Here is a 19,887-nt window from a genome sequence, read left to right as displayed (position 1 = left end):
ATCTAGAACAGTACCTGGTCATGCCAAGGTATGAACGAAACATGGTAACATCTATTTGGGGGTTGGTGGCTGTCAAGGCTTTTACTTTAGCTGGATCCGGCATCTTACCCCATCAGAGAAGATACGGCCAAAGAATTTGAGTTTTGTTTTGTAGAATTCACATTTCTCTGCATTCAAGCTAAGACATGCATCAGCAAGTAGTCAACAGACTTGTGTAAGGGCTTTATCATATTCCTTTCTTGTGGCTCAAAGACTAATATGTCATCAGTGTAGCTGAAAGCATTTATCACAGGCTGTATTATACATCAATGACATCTTGAAAAAGTTCTGCGGCTGATGACACACTGAAACATAATCTTTTCTGTCAAAATAAACCAGTCTGTGTGAAAAGGTGGTAATGTGCTTGCTGTTTTCTTCAGGTTCCAATTGCTGATATCCTTTGTTCAGATCAAGGCAAGCAAAGAACTTGTCACCTTATAACTGTGTGATCATGTTGGCATTGTGCGAACCTGGGTGTCGTTCTCTTTCAGTTGCACTGTCTTTTTGAGGTACTACCACTATGTCCGGCGAAACACGTGGAGTTGGACCAGTAGAACACTCAGTATCATGCTTTAGTAATGTTTCAGGCTCTTTCTCAATAGCTTCTTTTAAATTAAATGCAAGCCATCTTTGTCTTTAAGCAACACAATGAAAATCCTCATTGATATGAGTTTCACTTTCATGGTCTTAAGCTTTCCCAATCCACGAAATAATGAAGGGAACTGACTTGCTATTATGTGATGAGCGTTCATATTGTAGTTCACATATATCAGTCCCATTTCACTAGTAGTATTGAAACTGAGCAAACAGGCACTTGACACAGTACCTTTAAGTATGTGAATGTGTGCTTGTACCTTTGTCTTTGTGTTTCATGGTTGCTATGAATGAACCTTGACTCTTTAATGGCATTGATGCAGCTCATGACACTTTGGTCTTCGTCGGTGTGAGACTGGGCCATGGAGATAGCTCATTGTATTTCTCCTCGGGCATGATGTTTATCAGTGCACCGCTGTCAATAATAAAAGGTATGGAGCATCCGTTTGTTTAGTGTAATTTTTGGACAATGTTTGAGTGACTTTTTTGATTTTTCTGGTCAACTTTTCTTCGACTTGTATTTCTATTCACATGTGATCAGTCTGATGTGCACACGTTTTTCTGAAGTAAACATCAACATTGCACATCCATTTTCATCACTGTCAGTTGATTGAAGAACTCATGGACAGAGATTTAGGTGCCGATCAACTTAATTTAGTGTTGATTTGCCTCAGCTGATGTTGCCGCTTGGCCTTGCGAGCATGTGTAGAGCGTCGCCCCTGGAACGTTATAGCACCCATTTTGTTTTCTCGTTGTGACGCACTTAGTTTTTTCTTCACCTTGCAAACTGTCACAAAATGGTTCTTTTTCCAGCAGCCCTAGCATGTTTGTCCAAAGGCGGGACATTTATCTTCATGTGGAAACGAAAATCCGCTTCTGAAGCACATTTTGTTTCTTTGGAGACATCACTCTGTGTCCTTCAGCCTTGTTTTCGCTTACTTTTCATGCCTGACTGTGAGCAAATCTGGCCTTTGTCAGCAGCTTGTCGATCTGCACCTTCCTCAGGTCTGGTAGCCATGAGTGCTCGCTCTAAACTTAAGTGTTTCTCTTAGCATTTGTCTTCAGAATAAATCTGACAACCATCTACAACTGAGACATATGGGTTTGTTATCATTGAATTCCTTAAACTTGCAAAATTTGAGCGTATCAAGTCTCTCAACAAATCAGTCAGTTGTTTTACCAGCTCTTTGTCTTTTCTGACTGAAAATATAGCTTTTTATAATCGATATTCCGCAATGGATTGAATTTAAGATTTAGTGCTGCTTTGATTCAACAGTATAGTTCAGCATGTGGTATTTCTTTACTACTTCCTTTACACCTCCACCGGCAAGATTCTTGAGGTATTTGACAATCTTTTTGTTTTCCGTTTCTTCCAGTACATCAATTAAATCATCAATATTTTCTGTCCAGGCAGTCCATCTGCCACGAGTCTTTGACTTCTTGGCGGTATCAAACGGAAGTGGTGGTTTTAAGAAGGAGGTAGCATGTGGAAATTACTAACATTGAAAGCATGGTTCTTTCTAACACAGTCTGCTATTCGCTTGGCCCTGCTTTATTCACATTATCTCTAAGGCCTTGCAAAGTGCTGGCATCAGGGTCATCATGAACAATTTACAGTCTTGTGACCTTATGCTTCTTAGCTATTAGAACCCTTCAACGTCTCGAAGACTTTTTGAGTTGTACTGAGACCCACCCAGCAACTTCAGTACTGTGGCTCTTGGAGGATTGTCCACTCTGTAAGCACAGCACCTGTGCTTTCACTTGGTTTCCAGCGCCTGGTGCTGACGTTGGATGGCGCTTTTTACTCATGTTCTGGTACGCATGATCATATTCTCTATATATCTGATTATCGCCACCTCTAAAGTCTCTCTGCATTTATCTCGTTCTGCTTGTAGCTTTCTCTTGCACATGGCTGTCACTGCTCATCACATTTTCTGTATCTGATTGTTGCTGCCTTTAGGGTTTCTTTGCACTCCACTATCGCTACCTCTAGCACTCCTCTGTACCTGGTGATCGCTATCCTTAGTTATTGTTCCATATATCTTAGAGCTCTGTGTTGCATTGTGGCGTGACACCTCTTTCAAAGCCTCACCAGCTGGTTCCTGGCCAATTATATACAAATTTCTCTGTTAGGCTTTCGTCTTCTTCCAAAGCTTTGCACTGGCTGGAGTGGAGATTTGAGTCCACATACGCCAAACTTCTTACTTCACTTCAATGCAGGCACGTGTGGCATGCACAAGCAGTTTGCTGGACCACCTCAAACTCTATGGGACAGCACTGTCAGTTCTTTCGGTTACGTATCCCCTATCTTTTGCAAGCATGGGTACTAGTAAACAAACACGTCACACACTGAGCTTGGTCTTACACGTCTGCACAAACTCAACATTCTAAACAAGAAATCCATTCACCACACCTAAACACTTAAGTCACAGTTCTACGGAATCCATCAGTAACTAAAAAGGTCTTATCATTGCTAACTCACAAGACACTACATCTGGCAAACGTACACCGTAGCGAGACAACCATATGCACATGACATGCACCCGGAAGCATTCCTCTTTGCTGCCAACTGACCGTATTTAGTTGGGTGCAGCCATGGGGAGAGCAAGATACGTAGCTTATGGGGGAACGAAGAAGGTACATAGCTGATGGGTACCCTTGACGAAGTAACGGGAAGCCATTCAGAAACCACTTTGATGCCCCAGTGGGCAAGGGCATTGTTTGACTATGCTTGTGACCCCCACGGTGTGGGAGTATAGAGTAAGCCTAAGCTCTTCACCCAGTGCATGCTCAAGTACACTGAGCTGGCATTAAAATACGTATGCTGACAGGACGCAGGAAGACATCTGCTCCCTGCAAAGCCGATCCATAAAAACGACTCACGGCATGAAAGCTAATGCAGTGGGCTGAGAAAAGAGTTCACTGTTAATTTACTTTGTTGGAATACAGAGGTTCCAGCATGCTTAGAACATAGTGCATTGCGTAAGCGTGCTACAGGTACTGTGCCAATGTTCCTGTTTCTCCCTTTTCTACTGTATAACCATGGTGTCTTTCTTATTTTATATTTACCATAGAAACTCAAGGGGAGTTACACAGACAATCATACGTTTCAAGCTTTTATAGTAACACTGCATGCCTTAGCCGGCATGCAGCACCGGTCCTGAAGAAAGCAAAGGGGCATTGAAATAAAATGGCCAAAACATGTAGACCCCGGATGTGAGAGATCATTATCTTAGAGCACGTCCACCAGTGTTTTTAAAACGTGCCCAAGGTCACAATAAGTTACGACATCATGATTAGCTGGGAACCTTGAGGCAATTTGAAAATCACCTTTTCCTCATTTGAGATTCACAAACAAAACCTGCTCCGCTGAAATCAGGCATCGTAGCACACCCGAACACATTAGGTGATGAAGCATGCCACTAACTAATGTTAGTGGGTGAGGGCTCTTTTAAAACACCCAAAGATCTTTTTTTACACAGATGTGTGAAGGACATCTCAAATAGGTAAAAGACTATGGTGGTGGAGCTCGTTTTTTATTGATTGGTACCATAAACCTGACCCTTTCTTCTCAAGGACCTTACTTCTACTTCACAGCAGGGTCCCAGCACTTCCTGCTTGCAGTACTTTTCGTCCTAAAACTGCCTGGCGAGTTTTCCACAAAGTGCTCGCTGTGCTGCCTTCTGTCAGGAGGTTGGGGGTCTGTGTTACTGTACTAGGATGACTGGCTTCTTAAGCAGTATCCTGTCCACCACTTTCAGGCAATCTCAAGTGTACATTGACTCCTATTCGTCTGCTAGGCCTCTTTATTAATCAACTTCAGTCCCATGTAATGTATTGGCACAAGCCTGTATGGGATATGATCCAGATGTTTCAGTCAGACACCGATTTCAGTTCTGCAGGTTTTTACCTTCCATCTTTCTTTCCTCTTCCTCATCCATTCAAGTAGGAGTAGTGGCTCCGTAGCCTGGAACCTAAGGAAGTTGTCTCATAGTAGTTACCAAGCTTGGGCCAAGAAAGACCCTTCTGGCAACCACATTCACGTTACAAGGGCTATGGCAGCTTCCACTGCTCTCACAAGGTGGCAATCTGGTGGTGAGTGTAAGAGATTGCCTTTTTCCATGGGGACAAATGCTTTCCCTGCATGTAAACAAATGTTCTTTGGCCCACAGGGCTCCATCCCTCTGCCTGGACTTCTCTGCTATAAAGTGCTCTGCTTAGAGAGAACAGGAGTTTTATTTATTTTTCAAAGACTACTAAGCTGCACACTAACAAGCCTGTATAATCCCAAGCATACTACTGGAAATGTTTTTTAATTAAACATCAAAAAAGTAAAAGTAGTCTCAGGTGGGGGCATAAAGTACTGCCTCTCCTTTCGCCTTTTTGCTCATGAATAGGCTCCATAGTATTTGCCAAAAATATCATTATTAAAGGTGAGTAACTTTTTCTTTTGAAGAGATAAATGTTTGAAGATGGGGCTTGAGAAATCAATCAACCTTATTTCCGTAACGAGGTGAAGGTAATGTGAATTATCAATGAGGTTGTACTTGTCAAATGCATATTTTAATGGCAGACCTTGTACTAATGTGGTGTTATTTCCTCCCTTAATGCGTTCATCCTGTGGACTGCTTATCGTGTATTAGGCATGTAAATGTGTTTTATCAGGTTCATAAGGGTGTAGAAGAGCCCACATAACCTTCTATCATTGCGACTTTCAGACCTCCATGATCTTGAGAACAAAAAAAAAAGTTTCTGCTAAGAGTTACTAACCTTTAAATTTGTTAGTGATTAGACCACTCAACGACATTTGTAGATCATATTGGAGAATCGCCTGTGATGCTGACATACCTAGGGCAACATTGAGCTTTTGTGTGTTAGGCTTGATAGTGGCAAAGATGGACATAGCAAAGATGTGGGGCAAGCAACAGGTACCTTCAATTGACAAATGAAGGGTGGGAATGAATATGTACATGGAAGCGGAAAGGGTGGTTGTAAGGAAATGCCTCCTTGGCATGGTTACCCCCTGACTTTTTGCCTTTGCTGATGCTATGTTTTGATTTGAAAGTGTGCTGAGGCCTGCTAACCAGGCCCCAGCACCAGTGTTCTTTCCCTAACCTGTACTTTTGTTTTACACAATTGGCACACCCTGGCATCCAGGTAAGTCCCTTGTAACTGGTACCCCTGGTACCCAGGGCCCTGATGCCAGGGAAGGTCTCTAAGGGCTGCAGCATATCTTATGCGACCCTGGGGACCCCTCACTCAGCACAGACACACTGCTTGCCAGCTTGTGTGTGCTGGTGAGGACAAAACGAGTAAGTCGACATGGCACTCCCCTCAGGGTGCCATGCCAACCTCACACTGCCTATTCAGTATAGATAAGTCACCCCTCTAGCAGGCCTTACAGCCCTAAGGCAGGGTGCACTATACCATAGGTGAGGGCACCAGTGCATGAGCACTGTGCCCCTACAGTGTCTAAGCAAAACCTTAGACATTGTAAGTGCAGGGTAGCCATAAGAGTATATGGTCTGGGAGTCTGTCAAGCGGAACTCCACAGCACCATAATGGCTACACTGAAAACTGGGAAGTTTGGTAACAAACTTCTCAGCACAATAAATGCACACTGATGCCAGTGTACATTTTATTGTGAAATACACCCCAGAGGGCACCTTAGCGGTGCCTCCTGAAACCTTAACCAACTACCTGTGTAGGCTGACTGGTTTTAGAAGCCTACCACAGTCGAGACATGTTGCTGGCCACTTGGGGAGATTGCCTTTGTCACTCTGTGGCTAGTAACAAAGCCTGCACTGGTTGGAGATGCTATCACCTCCCCCTTGCAGGAGCTGTAACACCTGGTGGTGAGCCTCAAAGGCTCACCCCTTTGTTCCAGCGCCACAGGGCATTCCAGCTAGTGGAGTTGCCCGCCCCCTCCGGCCACGGCCCCACTTTTGGCGGCAAGGCCGGAGGAGATAATGAGAAAAACAAGGAGGAGTCACTGGCCAGTCAGGACAGCCCCTAAGGCAACCGGAGCTGAAGTGACTCTGACTTTTAGGAATCCTCCATCTTGCAGATGGAGGATCCCCCCCAATAGGGATAGGAATGTGACCCCCTCCCCTTTGAGGAGGCACAAAGAGGGTGTACCCATCCTCAGGGCTAGTAGCCATTGGCTACTAACCCCCCAGACCTAAACACGCCCTTAAATTTAGTATTTAAGGGCTCCCCTGAACCTAAGAATTTAGATTCCTGCAACTTACTGAAGAAGAGGACTGCTGAGCTGAAAAACCCCTGCAGAAGAAGAAAGAAGACACCAACCGCTTTGGCCCCAGTCCTACCAGCCTGTCTCCTGCCTTCAGAAGAAAACTGCTCCAGCGACGCTTTCCCTGGGACCAGCGACCTCTGAATCCTCAGAGGACTGCCCTGCTTCCAAGAGACCAAGAAACTCCCGAGAACAGCGGCCCTATTCAACAAAGACTGCAACTTTGTATCCAGAGGAGCAGATTTAAAGACCCCTGCAATCCCCGCAAGAAGCGTGAGACTTGCAACACTGCACCCGGCGACCCCGACTCGACTGGTGGAGAACCAACACCTCAGGGAGGACCCTCCGGCGACTCCGAGACTGTGAGTAACCAAAGTTGTCCCCCCTGAGCCCCCACAGCGACGCCTGCAGAGGGAATCCCCAGGCTCCCCCTGACCGCGACTGCCTGACTCTAAAATCCCGACGGCTGGAAAAGACCCTGCACCCGCAGCCCCCAGCACCTGAAGGATCGGAACTCCAGTGCAGGAGTGACCACCAGGAGGCCCTCTCCCTTGCCCAGGTGGTGGCTACCCCGAGGAGCCCCCCCCTTGCCTGCCTGCATCGCTGAAGAGACCCCTTGGTCTCCCATTGAAACCTATTGAAAACCCGACGCGTGTTTGCACACTGCACCCGGCCGCCCCAGTGCCGCTGAGGGTGTACTTTTTGTGTGAGCTTGTGTCCCCCCCGGTGCCCTACAAAACCCCCCTGGTCTGCCCTCCGAAGACGCGGGTACTTACCTGCTGGCAGACTAGAACCGGGGCACCCCCTTCTCTCCATTGAAGCCTATGAGTTTTGGGCACCACTTTGAACTCTGCACCTGACCGGCCCTGAGCTGCTGGTGTGGTAACTTTGGGGTTGCTCTGAACCCCCAACGGAGGGCTACCTTGGACCCCAATTTGAACCCCGTAGGTGGTTTACTTACCTGCAAGAACTAACATTACTTTACCTCCCCCAGGAACTGTGAAAATTGCACTGTGTCCACTTTTAAAACAGCTAAATGTGTTTTATGTAAAAAGTATATATGCTATTGTGATTATTCAAAGTTCCTAAAGTACTTACCTGCAATACCTTTCAAATGAGATATTACATGTAGAATTTGAACCTGTGGTTCTTAAAATAAACTAAGAAAATATATTTTTCTATAACAAAAACCTATTGGCCTGGAATTGTTTCTGAGTGTGTGTTCCTCATTTATTGCCTGTGTGTATGTACAACAAATGCTTAACACTACTCCTTTGATAAGCCTACTGCTCGACCACACTACCACAAAATAGAGCATTAGTATTATCTCTTTTTGCCACTATCTTACCTCTAAGGGGAACCCTTGGACTCTGTGCATACTATTCCTTACTTTGAAATAGTGCATACAGAGCCAACTTCCTACAGTGGTCTACATGGGGAGAGATGCCCCAGGAATTTCATTAAGATTTGGGGAAATGAAGACTGCCATTTGGCTTGCACAAGGGGCCTGTCAATCCGGAGGCAGTGGAGACTCTTGAGTCACATTGGGTGGGAAGTTGGGAAGAAGACAATGGCCAGAAGTGGCTAGAGGGGTGGAGAGTTCAGAAATATGGGTGGGGGAGCAGCCGACTGGGAAGAGGATGCCCTCCTCTTTGATGATTGTGGACATTATATCCAAGGAAACTATATGCAATGTTGTATGTCAATTAAAATCAATAAAAATATTTATTTAAAAAAAACAATGTCTACAGGTCAGTATTCGTCTCCTATCCTGACTGAAGCCTGTCTGCTTGGCAGTGTCCTCTGATGTAAGGGTTAGATAAGCCTTAGCATGGTTGCATGCAAAAGAACGTTCAGCTATATCTAGCAGTACTTGAACTTGTCCTCATCCGGCACCATACTCCATCTGACTTTTGAGTAGCATCAGTCTGGATGGCACAACATGACTGATTGGCTAATGGAGGTGTTAAAGGATGTGTTCACTAGTAACATTTTAAAGGTTAGTTTCTCTTTCTGGGTATCTGAAAAAAATAAACAGGAGGATGTGTCTGTGATAAAGGTATTGTTTTAATACTTTTTATTGTATTTTATGTTCTGATAATACAATGAACTTTTTTACTCCTTGATGTTTTAACATTGTTTACTTGGCTTTGTGAGCCTTGAGGCATTGCTTCATAGACCTGCATTCAATAAATACTTTATTGTAAGCTTCCACTTGTCTTTTACGTGTTTTTAATTGTCTGTCCTTGGAACTTTAGGTGTGTACTTTAACAAAGGAAGATAATCGTACGACTGGAAAAATTCCAGAGGATGAGCAACTTCATGTCCTTCCACTATATAAAGTATCAAACACCGATGAATTCGGCAGTGAAGAAAATCAAGCTGAAAAGATAAAAAATGGTGGTATCCAGGTACTCAGTGCATTCCCCCGAGAGGTCAGAAAGTTGGCAGAGCCAGCTAAATCTTGTCGGCAAAGGCAGTTGGAAGCCAGAAAAGCTGCTGCTGAGAGAAAGAAAATGATTAAAGACAAGTTAGTCACCCCCGAGAAGCCCAAGCAAGAATCCTTAAACATGCAGACACTAAAACATAGTACAGGTAAACAGTTAAGTTGCCTTTGTTAAGATTGTCAAAGTTTTCTTCTACCTATATCTTATTCTGTGTTGTTGTTTGTCTGACCTAGTGACAGCTCTAGGTTTTTCTCCAGTCTTGGGTATTCATAAAATGCATTAATAAAAATACAGGCATACAAAGGAATTAAGTCTGTCATTGGTCTGTTCAGCTGTCATTCACACGTAGTTTCTGTGCATCAAATTGTACAGCATGAAACAATTGGTCAGCTCACTTCAGCTGCTGGTTCTCTTGCACAGCCATTAAGGCATTTCTTTTATTAGATGTGCACATTCACCTAACTAGAAGTGCTCTTCAGTGCCAGGACTGGTGGGCAGTACTTTTCCAGTGCATTTTGTCTTTCCATTGTCTACCCTTCTTAGGTCTGTGTTAGTCAATACCTTTTTAAATTGTACATATTTAATTTACTTACAGGGTCCATCAGACAGCCCTCTCCATTCATTTGTCTGTTTCATTCACATTGTTCTTTCTCCCGGTACAGCAAACAACATGAGACATCCTTCTGTTGGCCCACACCAGCCACTTACTAACTTCACTTTGAGTGACAGCATTCTGCTCTTTCATAAGAAGCACATCCACCATTAAGTAGTTCCCTTCAGTACTAAGGACTACTACAGCAGAATTTGCTTTGTGAGGTTCAAAGATATTTGCGCTTTTAGCCAATGCTTACTTCTTTATATATGGGTGAAAGCCTGGCCGCTCCTCTATAATAAAGGTTTGTAGCATTTCTGGCTGTAAATATACATGCTTAGCATACTCCTGCAATCTAGTATTGGGCTTAAAAGATTTAAGTTTTTGTTCAAAAGTATCCTGTGACTCCTCACTTAGTAGGGCATGCGAATGGTCACTGACTCCATGGTAGATTGTTTCTGTCTTCCAGCGGGTTAGGATGTGCACTGATGAGGCTCCTGGACTTGACACATTCGATCCTCGTGTTTCAGGTGACTTGTTAAGAACTTGTACACCCATCGCAGAGAGAATCACTTCATCAGCACCCACCTTCATTTGTATTTATATATTTATTTTCCCCGGCCATCGAAGCCTGTCAAACTGTAAAACAAGACTTGACCACTTGGACACCAGGTCCCATACCCAGTCGGGGCTCCATCTTTGTGCATTCCATCTGCTCTGGAGAGTGAGGGCTACAAAAGGTGATAGAATGTATACCCTTCAAGAAAATGTCCTCCGCGTGATGTGAAATACCCAATTAACACAGGCTATGTAATCTGTGCCCTTTCACAAATCACAAGGACACAGTATGTGCCTTCCGCTTAGCTTTTTGCTGTAAAAGACCCTTTGTCAGCATAGAGATTGACTCCTGGTGCATATCATGATGTAGCACCAGTCCTTAGATGCCATCCCTACCATCTTTGGCAAGGCCAATTCTTTTGATGCTGAGGGAGAACAGGAGGATGTTGAAATCTAAGGCTTGCCTAAGCATCAGGCTAGCTGGGAGATAATCCATTCCGAAGCCTCACAACCAGAAGAATTCCAAAGGAAGATGTTCCCTCCACATCTACTACTGATCCTTAACCATATTGGCCCTAACGGCCCTGAGTATGGCTGAACCCCAACACCATAAAGCTCACAAACAGCCACATACACGAAGGTGGAGCAAAGCCTGGAGGAGGAAGTCTTTCTTTTGGAAAATCTGTCCAAGTTGGAGTGCTCTATGCAGTTCCTCCAGAGTTGAAGGGGATGCTCAGGGTGGCCTCAGCACAAGATACATCCCACCAGATGAGGAGCACAAGGGAATTGACTGCGGGGAAGAGGGTCACAGCATTCCACAAGTGAGTGGTGTTTCCCACTAACTCTGTGGGCCTATTCTCTAAATAGTCTAGATCACAAAGCAATTCAAAAGAACTGCAGATGTACAAACTACTTCACCCGTTTGTTGTAATACTTTAATACAGATAGTTCTGGTATTTCTCTGGACTGTAAAACTCAATGACCAACCTGTATGCTACTTTGTATTCTAAGGGGGTGATCCTTAAATTTGTATGTAAACTATTTTTAATTCCATGTACAAGGAGTTAGATTCCCATTTACCTGGCATATTCAGTTCAACAGGGCATTGCTCCACAAAAACCATAGATTTGTACAGCTGTTACCAAGATAGGTTTTCATTGACCCTGGTTCAGCTATCCTTTATATTAAGAATATATTTAATGAGTAAGCCTTGAGAGCAAGAGACTAGTTAGTAAGATCAAAATTGAGGTGAATCTGAGTTTGGGTTGCTGACATTGGCTGTATAAGTAATGACCTGTATGTTGAACATTGAACTGTCCATCCGTTTACTAACCTTGCCTGGAAATACCTCATACCCATATCTCACTGCAGTTATTAGTTTGGTTTTGACTACAGGACTGCATGCAACAGGGGTACCCCCAAATCATGATTCCTCACTTACTGGGCTGGCTACCTTCCAATCACTTGATTCTGCAAAACACAGGCATGCAGCCGGGACACCCATCACGCCGGGCCAGATGAGGTGATCAGCAAAGCCAGAGGTGCAGTCAGTCGGCTCTGCAGAATAACCTGGGAGTCTGTCCTGGACAGTAGTACAAAGTCTTGCACACGTAAAGATATTCAAGGTAGTAGGATTCTCACATGCCTGGAATTGTGGTAGCATAAGGAAATCTCCACCTATGAGCAGGTGACCAAACTCCGAAATGGCCATCTTATGCAGTGTTTTCTGTACTGCCCGTTTCAAAATGAAGAGGCATCAGTGAATTGGTAAAAGGGTGAAGCACAGGCGAGTATAGAATTGAGCCGTGCATTCTGTGGCATAGCATACACCATGCCCAGCTCATTGCATCACCTGTTTTCACCTCCCTCTTAGGCAATCCCAGGGGTAGTATAGACCTTTGAGGGCTGTCATTCACTTGGTCCCATTTTAGTACTAAGTGAGGGATATGAGCTGGGAAGTGTCACTGCACCATGTAGAATTTAAATATAAAATCAGGGACCTCGAAGCCTCCACATTCGTAGGAAAGTCATTATGTCCCAATTTGTCCTCTCACTCTAGTTGACCAAAATAAGTCTGATCAATAAAGATTTTAATGTGTGGAAGGAGCTCTTGTTGAGTGTAATAGGGATGTTTAAAAAATGAGTAAAGACATTTAGAAAGTACTAAAAAAACTAAATTCTATTTGTCGCTGTAGCTGGTTGATGGCTGGGTGATAAGTTAGATAGAGGATGACTTCCACCTCTCTGTGTGTTAATCCCCAGTTCTTTATCTAAGTACGAAACCCATCTGACTGGTTACTCAAGAGGACAAGACGCTATGCTATTGGTTTGCGGTAAGATATGAGTTTTATTCCAGTTAATAATGATACCATAATATGTACTGAATTTGATAATTTATTTAATCAGCAAGTACCATTATCTTTTGGATGGTTCAGGAAAAGCAAAATAACATCCGTGTACACAAATATTAATATTTGGTCGAAACGGAAGGAGACCCTAGATCAATGTCCCATTGTGAGAGATGTCGAGACCTGAATCCATGGCCGAAGTGACACCTGCCAGGTGTCTATCAGGAATGGCTCAGATAATAGACCATTAACTGTAACTCTCCCAGTGGGAAGAGCGTGGAGCAGTTGGAGATCATTGCCAGAAATCCTATGGGTAAGCCATCCCACCTTAGTGTCTCCATGAGAAATGGCCACTCCAGAGAGTCAAATGCCTTTTTTGGCATCTAGTAATACCACCACAGCCTTAAGCTCTGGGTTCATTTGGAGTAAAACGGTGCACAGGTTGACTGACGTGGACCTATGAGGCACATAGGCAGACTACACCAAGGATCCTATTGAGTAGCGGGAACAGTCTGTTCACAATCACTCTTGCTAGAATTGTATTATCACAATTGAGTAATGACAATGGTTTACAGGAAAAGCATGGAGTAGCGCATCTCGGGGGCTTGGGGAGGACAGAAATCACTGCTTTGCTTAGTGATGGGGGTATCTCTCCATCAAAGAGCACCTCTGCGTGTATCTTTAGGGGTTGGAGAGCCAGAATATTCTTATAGGCTTTGTAAAAATAAAAAAAAATGCCAGCCTGCCCGAGTCAGGTGCCTTCTCCTCTGCCAAAAGCAAAAAGAACAGATGATGGACAGAATGCTGAACAAAGCAAACATTCACCCCCAGTCACAAAGATCTGGGTTTAATCCATCGTTTTTTGCTCACCATGCCACCCCAGTTTAGACCCAGCCATATGCAAATCAGTCTTGACCCTGTTCCCTATGGGAGCAGACCAGCCCGAACTGCCAAGCCAGGTCCTCCGTGGACCAGAAACAAGCATCCTAGAACCGGTTTCAGGGTATCGCCCTTGATCAGCCAGGCTAGCTTGAATCCAGTGATGCAGCGAGCACGGGACCAGTGTTTGGGCATACCCTTCCCACTTAGGGCGACAAATGCAAAAAGAATAGATGATAGACGGAATGCTGAACAATGCAAACATTCACTCCCAGTCGCAAAGATCTGTGTTTAATCCATCATTTTGTTTCTCACCATGCCACCCCCAGTTTGGACCCAGCCATATGCAAATCAGTCTTGACCCTGTTCCCTGGAGTAGGGAGTAGACTGTTATCCGTCAAGGCCATTGCCTCTGGATGACATTGGCATGTACAACCAGGTCACAAAAAAGGCTGCTGATAAATATGGTGTACAGCTGGAGGAGGAAAAACCACAGCCTTGTTTCCTACTGGAAACTTTGTTGCCATCCCAAGCCAGGAACCAATTTTTTCTGTTGCTGCAGAGTGTTTTGGACCAAGGAAGGAAGAGATGTAAGGAACCCACCACTACTCTATTAGTGACTCCAAGGGAGGAGGATAAGTATAAATATTGATCTGAGGACCCAGCATACATCAAGGGGACAGTCCCAACTAATTCCACTATCATTTCTATGGCACGAAAAAGGACCAACATTCCCACAACATCTACTTCACCTCCTGACTTGGAGGTGAAGAAGATGGACCTTATGGACAGAAAATGTTAACACAGCGCAGGCAGTCAGTTGTGCATCGCCAATTCAAGTGCCTTGCCAAACATACCTACCAAAACTGGTGGAAGATGGCAGAGCTAATGAAATGCCTGCCAGAACAATACAGAAAGAGCTTCACGCCTAGCAGAAGAGGGCAAAAATATTGCCAATAATGCCTGAAATAGTCAATGGATACAGCAGACACAGCAAGCCGGCAAATTATGTGGATCACACTATGCCGTCATTCTTGGCTAAGAATTTCAGGTTTTAAGCTGAAAGTACAAGCAAACATCTTGGTTACTCCATTCAGTGGCGAGCAGTTGTTCGGATGTACTGTAGATGACACCCTGAACCAACTCGGGAAAGATAATGAGAAATTGAAGTGCATAAGTGTGTTGAAGTTCAGAGGAAATATATGATAAGTACCAACACACAGGTCTACTGGGAGAGGCAGCTTCCAAACAAGCACATCACACCAGACCTTCCGAGGAAGTATCCAATCTTCTGCATCCCAGCAGCACTGCCAATATCAGCAGCAAGGATGGAAGTCCTTACAAGGAAGAGCACAGGCAACAGGACAGCTGCACAGGAGAGGCATGTCGTCTGCCAACAAGTGCCCTCCAAGAGACACATGTCCTCTCTCACACAACACCAGTGGGAGGCAGGATAAAAAAAACTTTCTTCAGGAGTGGAGGAAGGTAAGGTCAGACAAATGGATTTTAAACGTCATAAAATTTGGATATTGCATAGAATGGGAATAGTTACCTCCAGCAAGAGGACCAAAAAAGAAGTACATTCAAGGGAAGAAACATCACAAGTTGAAGGAATTGCTGGAAAAAAGAGCAGTAGAAAAGGTGCCGATAACAGAAATCAAGAAAGGAAATTATTCAACATATGTCTTCATACCAAAGGTCAATAAACTATGAGTATAAGGGAGCGGGGGGGGGGGGGAACAAAAGGAGAACACAACCGTACTCTGCTCCCGAAACCACAAAATCACAACAGGGAATACGGGGTTCTTTAAATGTAACGAGGGACGAATCAATGGTGTATCAATTGTAACACCGGAACCCTCGTGATCCCCTATTAGAGGAGAGGTATCAGTTCATTATGTGTTGTGGAGAGTCTGGAGGACATGGTGGGGAATTTCCTTTATGGACTAGGTTGTCTCACACACTACAAAGTGTCATGCTTCATCATATGACCACCTAGCCCCACCCAGGTAGGACAGTACCACCTGGGCGGACTCAACCTCACTGTTAAAAGAACAGGATGGAGTGCGTAAATTAATTCTGGTTCTGGAAAAGGAGGGATCCAGCTAAACTAAGGAATAAAAACACCTAAACAGATACCTGTGTAATTATTTATTAGAGGTTCTGTTTGATGTGGTTAAAAAAGTGGAGATTGGGACACCTCTGTGAGAACAAGGACTCACAGGGTCACCTATCTAGAAGGAATGAGCCAACATGTTTCTGCCCTCAATAATGAGCTCTGGAAAGTCTCAGGGCATTCATCAGGACGAAGGATCCCTGCTACTTATGCTCAGTGTATGGATAAGTGCTGTGAAAATAATTAAAAATATATATAGGGGGGGTCTACCTTGCCAGGGAACTACCTGGGAGGAGGCCTGATGGAGATAAAACAAACCAACAGTAAGAGTAACACTGTGACAAAGCAAAACACAGCAAACCACAGCACACGTGACGCAGATAATCATGCAGCAAGCAGAAATACTGGGTGCACAAGGCCTACATCATATAATATATAGGCTACAAATCACAACTAAGTGGAGGACAATAAAATGGGGAAGGGAAATGAGAATATCTTACCCTATCCCTAGAGGCTATTGGCCTCTGATGTCCTGGAGAGGGAGTGTCCCCTTATTTGTCAGACACTAAGGTTCAGGAGAGGGAGAAGGGGGAAGAAAAACCAAGGTGAGACTAAAAAAGGGGGGAAAAAAGGGAGGAAGCGGCCTCTAGGAGTGGCCCCTAGGTGCAAGGACGACTACCAGGATCTGGAACGCGAAAGGCGGCTCGCCTAGAGAGGAGGCAGAAGAGAACACAGAAGTAGACCAAGAGAAAGATACCTGGAAAAGGAAAAGAAGAAGAAAAAGGAGGAGACAAAAAGAGGGGGGAGGAGGAAAGAAGAGCAGTGGAGAGCAGAGAATGGAAAAAAGGATAAGGGAAAAAAGGGGGGAAGAAAAAAGGGGAGGGTGTAAATAGGGAAGGAAAGGAAAATTAATAGGAAAAAGAGAAAGAAGGGCGAGAAAAGACACAGAGAGAATAACAGAAGAAAAGATAAGAAAAAGAAAGAAAAGAGGGGGAAGAGGGAAAAAAAAATAATAATAATCCTGGCATCTTATCTGTGTAGGCCAGATGAAACCGGGTCACTCACTGCATCAAAGGTGGGCGCTCACTGTACACCTGTATAGTACTCTCTCAGGACCGCTTGGATGGAGTGGCCTGGGGGAGGCAGGTTTTTATAATGGTAATTGCCGGGTAAAAAATAGCGAACAGGTGGGGGCAATCACCGCCGCTGCCCGGGATCCAGGTGATGATTGGGTGCGGAACCCGGAAATGCAGTCTCCGGGTTGGGCGGCCGAATAGTTTTTTTCTCCGTGCCCCAACGTCCGGGAGACGTGGGACCAGGAAGGGCAGCCACTGCGAACGTCAGTGGTGAACCCTCGCAGGTCGGCCGGCCAGCGAGGAACGACCTCACGAGGGGACGGCGTCAAGGAGTGACGCGGTCCCCGCGGTGGCAGCTGGGAAATGAAGTTCCCAAGCGGCTGCTGAGGGAGGGGCGGGCGACTGTGTCCCAGGCCTTCCGCGGTTAGGGGGAGAGGGGCCGAGAGGGCATAACAAGAAAGAAAAAAGAAAGGAAAAATAGTGAAAAAGAAAAGAAGGGGTACTGAGGGGGGGCGGCGGGGACTACGGAGGGGGAGGGAAAAAACAGGAGAGACGAGGGAGGGTGGAAAAACACAAGAGAAAATGGAAAAAAAGGAAAAGGACGGGAAGAAACGAGCGTAAAGAAAGAAAAGGAAGGAGAAGGCAGAAATAAAGGAAAACGCAGGAACGAAGGGTGGGGGGGAGCAGTAAAAGGTGAAAAAGGAGATGGCAGAAAAACGAGGCCGGGGAGGGAAAGGGGTTGAGTGAAGGGACAAGGACAGGGAGGTGGGCTGTGGGGCAGGAAAGAGGGATAGAAAGAGGGGAAAAGGGGGAAGGGAGAAGGGAGGACCACAGGGGAGGGTAGAGAGGGGAGTTGAGGACACAGGGAGGAGGTAGAAGGGCAGGGGAGGGAAAGGGATGCGGGACACGGGGGGTGCAAAAAGAGCGGTCAGAAGGGGGGCGAGAGAAACGGGAGGCAGGAAGACCAAATGGATAAGTAGACTACCAATGGATAGTCTAATCTTGGAGAGAGAACCAGGGTATATCATCATTTAAACCAGTAGTATCAGTGTGCAGCCTCCACACCCAACGTTGTTCAGCTCAAAACAGCTTTTTTGACAAGTTAGGGGTTGCAGGGGGAAGTTGCTCGATGACTGTCCAGAACATGTCATCCGTAGAATGATTTTTTTAGCAGAAAGTGAGTGGTTAGTTTGGTGGCATCGTGTTTACATTGGATCGTGCTTCTGTGTTCACAGATCCTAGTGCTGATCTTTCTGGTGGTCATCCCCACGTATTTGAGTAGGCAGGGACATTTGATTAGGTAAACCACATTCTTGCTGTTACAGTTCGTAAGGGATTTTTGTATCCATGGGGTTTTGAGGTCAAGGTTAATGGTGGCAGATTTACGGGTTAGACAGCAAACACTACAATTACTACAGGGGTAGTGGCCTGTTGGAGGAGGTATATGCCAGAGCGTAGTCTGTCTGGACCGGGCTTTTCTTTAGGTCTAGTGTGGACCACTATGTCACGTCTGTTAGTTGCTCTCTTGTAGGCATGTAGAGGCGGGTTGAAGGGTAAGCCACCTGATGTGAGAATCTTCCAGTCATCTTGAATAATCTTCTGGATCTTATTGGATAAGGGACTAAAAGTGGTGACACACACGATCTTATCAAGGTCTGGTTTAACTGCCTGGGGCTGCAGTAGCTGGTCCCTATTGTTGTTGCGTGCTCTTTTGCGAGCCCTATTGACTAGGTGCGTGGGGCAGTCCTTTGTTTGTAATTTAGAAGCTAGTTTGTCAGCATGTTTGCGATAATCAGATACAGACGAGCAGTTCCGTCTCAATCGTAGGAACTGTCCCACAGGGAGGTTATCCTTCAGAGCTCGAGGATGAAAGCTCTGGTATTGAAGCAGATTGTTGCGGTCCGTGGGTTTATAGTATACTTCTGTTGCCAAGCCACCTTCATGCTCATGGATGAGAAGGTCAAGAAAAGGTAGTTTGTTATCACCTATGGTCATGGTAAAAGTGTGGAAGGGGTTGGCCCCATTGAGCCAAACGCAGACTCAAGTGCCTCTTCCTTACTCCCTGCCCACACTAGCAGGACGTCATCGATATACCGCTTGCAGAGTTTTATCTGGTCTCGGTAGGGGTTGTCATCGTGAAGGACCACAAGCCTCTCGAAGTTGTCGACGTACAGGCATGCCAGACTCGGGGCAAAAGTACTGCCCATTGAAGTCCCTTGCGTTTGTAAGAAGAAACTATCTTCAAATTTGAAGTAGTTCCTCGTAAGTGTGAGGTGCGCTAGGTCCAGTATGAATTCAGGTGGCGTTATAGATTCACCCATACCTGTTTCTAACAGATCACTGATTACTTCCAGGGTGGCCTCCTGGGGGATGTTAGTATATAGGGATTCCACATCTAGAGTTATCAGGAGTTCCTTAGTTTTGTCAAAAAGTATGGATTCCAGTAGTAATAGGACATCGGTGGTGTCCTTGAGGTAGGTAGGAATTCTTCTCACTAGAGGTTGCAAGAAGAAATCAACGAACTTTGACAGTGGCGCTAATGCTGACCCTATCCCGGATACTATAGGTCTGCCAGGTGGGGTAATCTTTTCTTTATGTACCTTTGGCAGGATGTAGAAGTATGGGATCTTAGGGTTAGTCTGTATTAACAAGGCTCCCTCGTGTTCAGTGATCCAATTGTTCTCCATACCTTTAGCTACCAAGAACGAGATTTCCTCCTGGATATCAGGGGTGGGATCACGGGCAAGACGTTTGTAGTGTTTGGTGTTCCCCAGGAGTCGCTCACACTCCTCTCTGTACATTGATTGTGGGAGAATCACCGTTGCTCCGCCTTTGTCAGCAGGTTTTATAATGATGCTGGGGTCGGATGTCAGACATGTGAGGGCCTTGAGTTCACTCTTACTCATATTGTGAAAAACTTTGTTAGATGTCTTTGTGAGCCCATTAACCTTGAGGGATGCTGATTTCTCGAACGCCAAAACCCCA

At 45.1% G+C, this 19,887-nt stretch overlaps 1 protein-coding gene across 1 annotated transcript in view; it reads left to right on the top strand.

Annotated features, from left to right (window-relative positions):
• The window catches only part of TET3 (tet methylcytosine dioxygenase 3), a 299,530-nt gene that overhangs the window by 260,660 nt on the left and 18,983 nt on the right, over positions 1 to 19,887 (top strand). The window contains exon 10 of the mRNA XM_069214102.1: positions 9,145 to 9,481. Within this exon, the coding sequence (XP_069070203.1) occupies positions 9,145 to 9,481 (337 nt within the window). The remainder of the gene's footprint in view (positions 1 to 9,144; positions 9,482 to 19,887) is intronic.

This window comes from Pleurodeles waltl, chromosome 11 (genome assembly GCF_031143425.1).
Source record: "Pleurodeles waltl isolate 20211129_DDA chromosome 11, aPleWal1.hap1.20221129, whole genome shotgun sequence".
Lineage (NCBI taxonomy): Eukaryota > Metazoa > Chordata > Amphibia > Caudata > Salamandridae > Pleurodeles > Pleurodeles waltl.
Note: the sequence above shows the minus strand (reverse complement) of the source record. Positions and strands in the feature narration are given on the sequence as shown.